This window comes from Sus scrofa, chromosome 1 (assembly GCF_000003025.6).
Source record: "Sus scrofa isolate TJ Tabasco breed Duroc chromosome 1, Sscrofa11.1, whole genome shotgun sequence".
Lineage (NCBI taxonomy): Eukaryota > Metazoa > Chordata > Mammalia > Artiodactyla > Suidae > Sus > Sus scrofa.
In genome coordinates, this window is record NC_010443.5 from 224,981,548 (window position 1) to 224,994,391 (window position 12,844).

The 12,844-nt window shown below is 37.1% G+C and overlaps 1 protein-coding gene across 4 annotated transcripts in view; it reads right to left on the reverse strand.

The window, feature by feature from the left end:
- Positions 1–12,844, reverse strand: part of TMEM2 (transmembrane protein 2) — an 81,504-nt gene that overhangs the window by 20,673 nt on the left and 47,987 nt on the right. For all 4 annotated transcript variants that reach the window (XM_021064792.1, XM_021064787.1, XM_021064799.1 and 1 more), the window contains exons 13-17: positions 10,915–11,046; positions 9,282–9,317; positions 7,955–8,110; positions 5,509–5,686; positions 2,924–3,139 (exon numbers count right to left, since the gene is read on the reverse strand). In XM_021064792.1, coding sequence (XP_020920451.1) covers positions 2,924–3,139; positions 5,509–5,686; positions 7,955–8,110; positions 9,282–9,317; positions 10,915–11,046 — 718 coding nt within the window. The remainder of the gene's footprint in view (positions 1–2,923; positions 3,140–5,508; positions 5,687–7,954; positions 8,111–9,281; positions 9,318–10,914; positions 11,047–12,844) is intronic.

The following is a 12,844-nucleotide window of genomic DNA, read 5'->3' on the forward strand; positions in this document are numbered from 1 at the left end:
GGATCCCGCGTTGCTGTGGCTCTGGCGTAGGCTGGTGGCTACAGCTCCGATTTGACCCCTAGCCTGGGAACCTCCATATGCCGCAGGAGCGGCCCAAGAAATGGCAAAAAGACCAAAAAAAAAAAAAAAAAAAGAACACACATGCACATACACATTCACATCCTGCCTTCTTCCAAATCCAAGAAGGATTTGAAGATGTTACATTCTCCTTATGTTACACCTTTCTTCCTGAGCACCTTTATCCCTTGGGTCAGCAAAGAGTAGATATCCCATTAAAATATATTTACAAATGGTTAAATAATGATTATTCTATCTGGAGATTCAGCTGCTTTTATCTTTTGCTAAAAACATACAGTATTATACATTACCCAAGGAACAACAAATAGGTGTACATCTGGGCTCTTGGTCCAAATTCCAAATTCTCAGGAGAAAATTTCTGTCCTACCACTCCTAGAGCCTCCTAGGCAGTATTAGACAACTTATTTCTTTCTTTATCTTCAAATAAAAATAGAATTACCAATTTGCTTTGTAAGATAGAAGTATCAGGTTTATATTCGCAAATACATTAAAAATCCAAAAAATTTAGACATTTATAGTAAAATATAAAGTTTTCATTAGTAAGCACATATTACTTTAAGACAGACAGACACATGCACCTTTGAATGCACATGGCCAGCAATTTAACTAAAACTATAGCTATTGAAAAATTAAAAGTTTTTATTTATTTATTTATTTTTTGGCCATGTCTGTGGCATGCGGAAGTTCCTGGGCCAGGGATCAAACCCTCATCGAAGCGGCAGCAACCCCAACAGCTGCAGTGACAATGGTGGATACTTAACCCCCTCTGCCACAAAGGAATTCTAAAAGCTTTTTATTTTTGTACTATTTCAGTTCTAGAATTTCCACATCGTCCTAGGTATTAATGGATCAACTTAATTTTAGAGAGCAATTCTGGTTAGGAATAAAATGAATGGAAAAAGAAATCATTTTCAAACACATTCTTTTCTTCTTTATTTTGCTATAATTAATTCTCCATCATTTCCCCGTCCTTCCCAGAACTTAGGCAAATATGACTCCCACATCTCCCATGGGAATGAGAAACCCCACAACAAAGAAGTTAATACTGCATTAAAGTAAACCAGAAAAATCTCTCTCATCTTTATCCCTCTTAAGCCCTTTGTCTTGTCTATTGATAAGAATCTTTTTAAAGTTTTTTTTTTTAATTAAGAATCATAGCATCCTTTAACAGTCATGATTCAAAACCTGAAAGGTAGTAAAGAAGCCTGCTCCAAGAAGCTCCCACTATAGAAGACTTAGATGGCAGAAACAATATACAACTCAGGGGCTCAAGAAGTTGGAAATCAGGAGCAACAAACACACCCTTGATGGGCAAAGTAGCCAGAGCTCAGCAGAAGGGCTACATCACAGAACTGGTCCTTCGCCAAGAAGAACCCACCCTACAAATCAGAGCACTTAGCAACATCAACAAGGGAGCCTTCTTTCCTGCCTTTGAGACTATCAGAGCCCAATTTGCCTTGGAAAATATCTTGCACTTCCTCTAATTCTCCTCACCATGCTCTAAATATTCTTTTCCTTTATTCTTTTAACTCCACTGACATCTATTAATGGCCTATTAAAGAGGACAATTTAATTGTTTAAAATATGGGAATAAAACTCTGCTCTCTTCAAAATTCTGGGTAACTGATACCTATAGTCTGTAATCTTCCGTTCATCCAAATATCACTATTAAAATCATCTTTGTGACTTAGAGCCCCACTCCTCAAATAATACTAGTTGCAGCAAGTGCTTCACTATGTGCCAGGCTATGGGTGAAATGCTTTACCAATACTCACAAACATTCTATCTTCACAAAAGCCACACACTGAGAAGATCTAACACAATCCTTGTTGCACACAAGCAGAAAGTAGTTAACTTACTCATCTCATATTTAAGGAAGTAACAAAGACAGGATTCAAACCCAGGCAGTATGGCTCCAGCATCTGCGCTCTTAACATACTACCACCCGGGAGTTCCCATCGTGATTCAGTGGTTAATGAACCGGACTAGCATCCATGAGGACGCGGGTTCAATCCCTGTCCTTGCTCAGTGGGTTAGGGATCTGGCACTGCCATGAACTGTGATGTAGGTTGCAGACGCAGCTCAGATCCCACATTGCTGTGGCTCTGGCACAGGCCAGCAGCTACAGCTCTGATTCACCCCTAGGCTGGGAACCTCCATATGCCACGGGTATGGCCCTAAAAGACAAAAACAAAACAAAACATACTACCACTCAAATTGGTCCATTCTCTTATATTGGGCATCCAGTTAATAAATGCACACTAGCTTCATGTTTTTAAAGAAGTGTCTCCCAATCTACATTATCCCCTTCATGTTTTCATAACTATTATACCATAATCCAGAATTTCCTTGGAGTCCACTCATTTAGAATTCCTAGCTCTGTTTCTGAGAACATCTCACTTTCCATGTGACCTACTAGTGTTTTGCCTCACAAGTCAAATTCTGTAATTTGGAGACAAAATCGAGATAGTAACCCTAGAAGCAAAGAATATAAAACCCCTCTCAGGACGCATAGCTGTAGCACAGAAACAAATCTGGCCCAAGACCCAGGAAAAACGAATTCTCACCCCAGCTATATCCCAACCATATTTAACCAAGGGAAAATCATCTTACTTCTCTTGGACTCTCTTTTCCACTTTTGAAGTGGTTTGGAATGGGGAAATTTTAAATAAAATTCTACAAGTCTATGATTCCTAATGAATTTCTTTCTTTCTTTTTCTAAAAAAAAAGTCATGCTTTGGAAAGTATCAAGTGTCCCAAAGAGCTGAAGAGTACTTCTCACAGAAGCAATGCTGTCAGGAGCCGGGAAGGAATCAGGCATTGCAATGTGCTCTGTCTGGCCTACCTGGGCGTAGTTCCCACTGCACACCACTGCATTCCACTTGGTAACGTTAACACAGCTTGGATGGCGGATCAGGTAGTTGTCGATTCTTCCCACGTAAGCATCCTTGTATCCTGTCACAGAGCCATCAACATCATGGAATATGGAGTTCTTATCACCATCCAGCTCACAATCTTCAAACCAGGGGCCAGGCTTTCCAAAGAAGACATTGAGAGAGACCTGACAGCAGTGAAAATCAAGAACATCATACAATGAGGGATCCTGCCACGTTAGCCAGCATCCCCCGCAAGGAGCCAACTTCATATCCATTACAATTTCTTTAAGGTTAAAGCAGTCTGAGTGACAGTTGACAGTTGTTCAACTAAAGTTTTTGATTAACTATGACACTCATGGGGAAAAAAAAATTCCCAAAGCCTTATAGAGTTCAAGCAGCAAGTGTTCAACTTCATCTTTGGTGTTTTCCCTTTTATCAACTTAAAAACTATTACCTGTTTCCCAGACAAAACTAATCTATGGTAAGAGAAACCAGAACAGTTGTGAGAAGGAAAACTATGCAGTCATATGTATTTATTAAAATTTATAAACTTTTTTTCTTTTCGGCTGCCCCCATGGCACATGAAAGTTCCCAGGTCAGGGACTGAATCCAGACCAGACCTGCAACCTAAGCCACAGCTGCAGCAATGACAGATCCTTAAGCTAGGCTGAAGATCAAACCAGTGCCTCCACAGAGACAAGCCAGATAATCAACCCACTGTGCCACAGTGGGAACTTCAAAGCTTATAAACTTTATACTTAAGATCTCTGCATTTCCCTGTATGCAAACTATATCTCAATTAAACAAAAACTTGTTATAAATTCTATCTCCTGAGCTAATCATTTTATCTCACTCCAAATGCTTCAGTTAACTTGTTAATGACTCCTCCCACTAAAAAATAAGTCAGCTACAAATTGAAACATAGTCCAAGTGTTGTCTTGGTATGGTTAAGCAATCAATGAACTTACTAGAACCTGTTGTGTGTTACTTTCTCCTCAACACAGACCAAGTACAGCTCTTGCTAATTTTCATATCAGGTAACATTAATTCAATGCTTTTGTCAAACATATAGTATACAGCTGCAAAGCTGGCTACAGGTGACATGGTTTATAATCTTTAGCTGCTTCTTACAGTGAAAAATTACTAATGCTATTCAACCCACGCAGATACACCTCTAAAATGAGTGCTTTTATGCACTCATTGCCCTGGCAAGTTTTAAAATCAACCGAACATCTAAATGATAAATAACTCAATGGAAAATCTGTGATGTATAAACAAATGGCTCTAAATTCTCAGTTCTAGGCTCTTTTCTCTTTTTATACTTCCTATGGTGAAATCCAAGAGAAGTCTAGGTTATATTATTCATCTTTTTAGGTAGAAAAATTTGGATGTCCACTCCCTTTACAAATGGTTCCAAAGCACTTTCACCTAGAGAATTCTAGGTTGATGAAACACTAGACTTAAACAGCATGGATTATCTTAGGATGTTAGAACTTTAGAACTCTGCAACCAATGAAACATCTAGAAACTTTTTTTTTTTTTTTTTTTTCAGTATGACCACATGACTGATCATTAAACTCTATGCAGGGAGAAAGCCATGCGGGCTGTAAGCAAAGAGCCAACCTCTATACTGGATGGGCAATCCAAGATTTGCCCTAGCCTAGTATCTAGGTGGGAACCTAGCCACTAGTGTAGCTCTTCCTCTTGCCCTGGAGTCATGTGGCCTAAAGAGAACTAGCCAACCAAGCTGACAACCCCGATTTGCACCTACACCTCTGTTCCATGCCTTGGCTATTCAAGAAAATCAGATATAGACTTTGGTAAACTATGTAAGTTCTCAGAGTTTGCCACACGAATGAAAGAACTCAGTCACTTTCAAGTTGTGGCTGCCTGTGGGAGGAGAAAGTAAGACAGTCTTACTCGATGCCACTGTCATCTCAGAAGCTGCAAAATAGGGGGAAACTGGAAGTATATCATCAGATTGTCCAGTATGTTAACAGTAAAGAGGGTACTGATGAAACTATTATGAAAACTGATTCTGTGGGCCACTGTATTGTGAACAATTATTTCTAAGTCTTCTCCGCAATCTTCATTAAAAACTTCCAACAGTTTATAACAAAACCAATTCATTTCATACACCCCAGTATTCCTCTCCTTTCCCAATCTTTCATCCTCTAATTCCCCAGACAAGCAAAATACCAGGTAGAACCCAAACCTCTTCATGGTTATACTGAATTTCCCAAAATCCTGTTTTTCTGTTTCTATGAAATTTTACCATTCCCATCCCCATGTCATCACTTTTAAATAAGTCATTTTCCCTTTGAAGATATCACTTGAATATCAAAAATACCCCATGTCACAAGGGACTTCTGATCTCACCTTGAAATCTGCTGGACACAGTACATGCAATTAGGGGTTGCTCTTGCATAGAATTTCTCCTCCCACCCATAAAAACTCAGTATGAATCTTTTGTTTGTGATTCTGTCTTTGGAAATGTACCATCCCTACTCTTCCCACCATTGTCACTGTGTAGGAACCATAAGAATATACTTACATGTGGACCAAACTTCACGAGGGAGATATTATTCCTGGGGGTTATCTGCCAGGAATTCTTCATGAGGAAGCCAATAGCACTGGTATACCTATCTGGAGTTGGCACATATTTTTTGAAAGTGCATCTGGTGAGATGAATAGGTCCGTCATAAATCTGAAAGCCTCTAATTGGAAATGTCCTGTTGAAACACAGGATTTTGTTTAATGCACACGGGCCCATCCCTTTAACAGCACTTCACTTACTTATTTGTTTTATAATTACTGTTGAACATCCTACTTGCACTAAGTGCAATTCTAGGATACAATGGTAACCAAACAAGACCTTCAATCAAATGAAACACACTGCAGTGAGAAAGGAGACAGAAAAATAAAGGATAATTACAGATACTGAGTACTTAAAGAAATTAAAAACACAGTAATACAATCGACTGGATGGGAGAGAGATTCTATTACAGAGAGAATGGAGGCCTCTCTGAAGAGGTGTTTTGCTTCCTTGAATCAACTCAGTAGAGATCTTTTATCTGATAACTCATATATTTTAGGTTTGGTTCCAAAAGCTCTAGCATAAGGACAAAAGACAGATCTGTGCTTAACAGAGAGAACCTCCTTTCAAGCCATTAAATGATAGCAATAAGGAGACATGATAAAGTATAAATGTGTAAGTCCACAAGGCTTAATATGTCAAAGGGGATGGCTAGATTGAGAAATTCCTTTTATTCATTTTACTCCTTTCTGTTCAAGCACAAACTCTTTAACCTACTAATCATATGTCATTAACCATAATTAATGTAGAAAACCCATAATATTCTAGATCCCTTAGGTTCTTCCCCTATTAAGTTCTTTAATGGCATTGCAGAGGATTTCTATAGCAACTAATTAGTTTACAACTTGGCAGTGTTTTACAATAAAAACATATATGCTAACAAGAAAATAAAATAGCCTGGTTAAAAATCTATGCCTCTTGATGTATTTCTAAGGATATATATCTCAAAATGTCCTCTCCCACAGAAAAGTTGTGAAGATACAGTAAAATAAAAAGTGGATCCACTAACCAATTTGGAATCATTTTGAAAAATCCTCCTTAGCAAAGAAGCAATAGTATCGTGAAATAAAACTGGAGGCCAGTATAAAATAAAAACAATGGAAATGAACTGGCCACCATGATCCTACAGCCCATACCCCAACTAATAAAACTTTTTTCTTTAATCTACCTATTAGAAGAGGCAGCTAGAGCCTAACTGTAAAGAGCAGAGCACTGAAGCCAAACTAACTACGTTTGAGTTCCACCTTAGCTTCTTTCAGTAACTTGCTCATTTATAATGCGGGATGATGACAGCACCTACCTCACTGGGCTTTGCAAGGATTAACTGAATAACAAAGTATTTAGAAAAGAGCCTAATACATCAAAAGCATTTAATAAATGTTAGCTATTAAAAATCCATGAAATTCCTTTCCCAGTGGCTTCCATAGTCTGACTACAGAAGTTCTATACAAAGTGTAGCATATAGTAATGACATTTAATATTTCTCAATAAGCGTGGGGAAAGGAGCCAAGCATAGGCTGCCATTTGCCAGAAGCAAGTTAAGCCCTTCTGCCAACCCTCACCACAGGTCCCCCAAAGTCGGTTTGCCTCATCCCCATGGCCTGTCCTAGCCCAATGTCCAGACACAATATATCGCTTTAAGGGAATCAATGCTTGATGAATTCTAACATTAGCTCTGATGTAAGGTTTTTAAAACACCAGTTTTTCTCTACCCAGTTTTCTCACAAGTAAAATGAGGACAACTCCAAACTGTGTCTCAGAATGGCGGTACATATAATTGGTAATAGTTCCCTAAAAGCTCTAAAGAATCTTTCTAGTGCTAAGCACTATTTTAATAACTGATTATTTTGACAGAAAACAAGCCAGCTTCTGAGTACCACTATACCCCTTTCAACCTCTGAAACCTCACCAATTATATAGCCATGATTAGCTTTTGAGCCAGCTTTGGCATCTATCAATTCATTTTTTAGGATTCATCTTCAATAGGTAATTTCCTTTTTCCAGTGGCTATTTCTGAAAATTAACATCACATATTGAGGGAAAGCTGACCCAATGTCCATAAGTCTATGGTCTGGCAACTTTCTATAGCTTGAAAAAGAAAAAAAAAAAGATTACCAGCTTATAAAAGACCTTATTAAAGGAATGAGAAACAAGATAGGTTCCTTCATTATAAAATTGGTAATGAAGTCTATAAAGTGTTTAATAATTAATGCTCCAGAATTCCAGAGGATAATACACATAATATAAATAATAAGAACAATAACAATAGTTTTAATAATATAATAAGGTGGGAAAAGTGTCACAGTGGGAACCAATCCATACAGGATTATTACAGAAACTTTTTTAAGGGCTAGGCTTTCATTTATTCTTTGAATTTAACATTCCCTGATAAAGCAATGCTTACCTGTTCCTGGGTAACGTCCGGGGCTTCTGGTCTACTCCTCCAGTGCCTACATACTTGTTCTGACCACCCTGAAAGCCGTAATTCGTGCTCTCCCCAACAAAGAGAGATTCAGATACCTCTTGGCTGGAACCTTCATCACTTGGGAAGCTTCCATCACTGTTAAAACAAGAACGGTCATTAACCACACATCTCTAGGAAATTTAACCTGACGTTCAAATGAAGGCAAGCTGTAACCTTAAAAACCTAAAAATTTTCAAAGTAGCCAGTAGCTTTTTCGAATATATATCAGTGAGTCACCAAAAAGTGGCTTTAAATTGTGAATATACCTCTTATAAAATTAATATGTGGTTTGCAAATTATATTTAAACAAATTAAATAGAATTTAGGAGTTAGAACCAATTTTTTTTTAATGGATTCACTCACAGCACATGGAAGTTCCCAGGACAGGACTGAATCCAAGCCATAGCTGCAAACCACACCACAGCTGAGGCAATGCTGGACCCTTTAACACAATGCACTGGGCCAAGGATTGAACCCAAGCTACTGCAGTGGGATTCTTAACCCACTGTGCCACAGGGAGAACTCCAAGAACTAATTATTTTAATCTCAAGCAACAATGTTGCAAATGAGGAGAATGAACTTGTCCTGAACAAGTAGACGACATGCATATATAAGGCGGCAACAGAAATAAATGTTATCTGGAGAAAAATATATAACATAAAAAGTTCAGACCATTGTGAAATTAGACCAGCTTCTAAGAAAAAAAAATATTTAATCTGGTCCCAAGTTTTACTTCCTTCCTTTTTATTCGTTCACTTTTTTTTTTTTTTTTTTAATTTAATGGCTATACTGGGGACATATGGAGGTTCGTGGGCCAGGGATTTAATCCAAGCTGCAGCTACCCAGCAGCTATGGCAACTCTGGATCCTTTAACCCACTATGCCAGGCTGGGGACCGAACTCATGCCTCCCCAGCAACTCCAGCTGCTGCAGTCAGATTCTTAACCAGGTGTGCCATAGTGGGAATGCCTTCCCTTACTTTTTAAGATCTTTAATCTATAGCTCAAGTGTTTTCTTCTACACAAAAAATATGGCTGGCTTAGCATTCTGTGTAATTCCAGCTAGATTAACCTACTACTTTGGTATGAATTTAATTAATTAATAAAAATGTAACTTGGGCCCTCTAGTGGCATCAGGAAGTGAGTGCCAATTTTTTTCATGATAGTGAATGATACAACATTTCTATGTGTTATTAAAAAAAAGTCAAAAGTTATTGTACCTTACAGCTTTAAAATAATCAGATAAGTATTTTTAAAATAATTACAAACCTGGCAAAGGTCAGCCCTATTCCATTATCTGAAAATCTATAAGAAAAAAAGAATGAGGGAACATTTTAATTTATTACATCATGTAAATAGAGGCATTTCTTTCAAAATGAAATCCAGGAAGTTTCAATAATGTTTACTCTCTAAGACCACATAAAAGTTTCACTTTCCAATAACCAAAAGTATAAGCTCCAAATGAAGGCACTGGCTTCAAATCTCAGCTTTGCTAACTACTAGCTATGTGACCTTGGGCAAGATACTCAACCGGTCTGTCCCTCAGTTTTCTCACCTACAAGCTGAAATAATAAAATAAGCTTCACCTATATATTGAGATAATAGTATAATATAGGATACTTGAGAGCATTAAAATACTAATTAGTTTCAAATATTTAGAACAGTGTCTGGCAGAGAGTAAGCAATATATGTGTTAGCTATAATTATAATTTTTATCATTATAGTTGGCCCCTGTATTTGCAGGTTTCTCTCTCTTTTTTTTTTTTTTTTTTTGGCTGCACTCCACGGATCAAACCCATGCCACAGCAGCAACCTGAGGCAGAGCAGTGACAACGCTGGATCCTTAACTTGCTGTGCCACCAAGGGAAAATCCCCATGGGTTCTGCATCCATAGATTCAATCAACTGTGGGTCAAAAATATCTTAAAAAAAATTCCAGAAAATTCCAAAAAGCAAAACTTAAATTTGTCCATACTAGCAACTATTTACATAGCATTTACATTATATTTAAGACTATTTGGACAGCATTTACATTGTTCTAGTTATTACAAGTAATCTAGAGGTGATTTAAAGCATATGGAAGGATGTGTGTAAGTTACAGGCAAATACGACACCATTTTACATAAGGAACTTGAGCATCAGGATTTTGGTGACTGGGGTGGGGTCCTGGAATCAATTCCTACAGATACTAAAGAACAACTATATTTTAACAATTAGATCATGGTACTCCTTTCAAAACTTTTCAACATTAATACCCAAGCCATTTCTACAGATTGAAAACAATAACAAATTTCGCATGATAAAAGTCAGAGATAATGGTAGAATGTCAGGAAGTTAATGTCACTGCCAGCCAGGAAAAAAAAAAAAAAATTCCAGTCTCTTGAACACTAAAACCTAGCTCAACATACATCAGACTTCTCCTAAAATTATACAAATGGAAAAGACATGAGATGCTTACTGCCTCAAGTCATGTTAAGACATAAGTCAACAGACTTATTAAGGTGGAATTCAAAATTTTTGTTTTGAATGGCAGTAGAAGAACACCAGGAAACTCTTGAGTTTCCAAGAGAAGGAAAAAAATCCAGGTAATTTCAAAATCTTTATTTAGCTCTCTGACATAGACCGTATTTGTTATATAAAGTCCCAGTTCTGTTCAATCTCATCAAAAAGCTCTCATGTCACCAGACAAGTTCAGTTCCAATAAAAGCAGCAGAATGAGACTACTCCAAACATTTGCAGTCAGTTAACGCCAGCCTACTTCTTCAGAGCTTGTCCTGCCTGTTAGTAATGATACTGTGATTCTAGAAACCACCACTGTACTTTCAGTCTACTGGGTTTTAAAAATAGCTTTACAAATAAATACATCAGTGTCATCAGATAATAACTCCATAGAGAATACCCACGCTGAATTCTGAACGACAACATCTCCCCCTCTGACCCAAGCTCCGTTGTCATTATTTTTAAAAGCAATGAGCCTGTCAATTAAAGCAGCAACACGTGGCTTTTCAGGGTCTGCATCCTGATGAGGCCGAAACCTTGAGGTTAGAAGAAAAAAAGGACTTTTTAAAAAAATAATGAAAAGGCAATGGAAATCAGCTATTTACAATTATAAGCTTGTGTGAAAAAGCAGGATTAAAATTTGACCAGGACAAAACAAACAAAAAATCTTAAGATGCAACTTAATTATTTATATTTCAAATATTGAAAAAAAATTACAAGTTTCCAGAGAACTGCTTTCATATTTTACAGTTTTTTTAAAATCAACTTATAAAATAAACATTGCAGAACAGTCTAAGCAATAAAACCATTTCAAAAACAAATACCTCAGACCAGGAAATATAGCATGTTTTCATAAATTCTTCAGATATATGATATTAATATAAACTTAATAAATTAATCATATGTTTCAACATACATATATATGAACTACAATATGATTTGTGTGCTGGTGAAATGTTTTAGATATAGAGTTAAAACTGGGCTTGATCTCTTTAAAATGCCTAAATTTAAAATAGATTACATTTATGGAATATTACTTAGCCATTAAAAAAAAAGAACGAAATTCTGTCATTTGCAACATAGATGGACATAGAAGGCATTATGTTTAGTGAAATCCACTAAGTCCGACAGAGAAAGACAAATACTTTTTGTTATCACTTATATATGGAATCTAAAAAATAACACAAGTAAATGAATATAACAAAATAGAAAGAGAAACACAGATATAGAAACAAACTAGTGGTTACCAGTAGGGAGAGAGAGGGGCAATATGGAGGTATGGGATTAAGAGATATAAACTATGTATAAAATAAATAAGCAACAAGGATATACTGTACAACACAGGGAAATATAGCCATTATTTTATAACTTTAAATGGAGTATAATCTATAAAATATTGCATCACTGTTATATACCTAAAATTAATATAATATTATAAATTAAATTATACTTCGATTTAGAAAATAAAGTATCAGACTTAAAAAAAAATAGATTATAGATTTCCCTGGTGGCCTAGTGGTTAAGGATTCAGCATTGTCACTGCTGTGGCTCAGATTCAATCTCTGGCCCAGGAGATTCTGCATGCCGCAGGCGCAGCCAACCCCCTCTCCCAACTGTTAACTATAACAACTCAAATGGTTCCATAAGGTCCCCTAGCTTTATTTATTTATTTATTTTGGCCACGATCACTTCATGTGGAAGTTGCCAGACCAGAGAGTGAACCTTCGCCATAGGAGCAACCTGAGCCGCTACAGTGACAATGGTGGATTCTTAACCCACTGCACCAAGAGAAGAATTCCAAGGCCACCTAATTTTAAAAAATCATTTCCATCTTAGTCTTACAAAGCTGGGGTGGGGGAAGCTAGGTAGCTTTAAATAAAACCAAATCCTCAGGTTGAGATCTTAATCATATGATCAGGAAACATTTGCACAAATGCTACTATAAAAGTTGCTGGCACATGGTAGGTGCTCATCAAACGTGTATGATGGGAGACCAGCTACACACAGAAAATGGCAAGTGCAAAAATCCTTAGGCATCAATGAACTCGGCACGTTCAAGGAACAACAAGCAGACTGGCTGGTGAGTAAGAAGCAAGAGGGAAAGAATGGAAAGGAAGGCATGTGCCAGGCAAAGGTGTGGTTCTTTATTTTAAATGCATTGGGAAAAGTGGTTGCCAGGGGCTGGAGGGAGGAGGAAATGGGGAGGTGATAGAAACTTTAGTAACGTAAGATAAATCGATTATAGAGGTCTACTCTACACTATAGTATCTACGGCTAAAAATACTATATTGCATATTTAAAATCTGCTTAGAGTATATCTTATTGTAAGTGAAC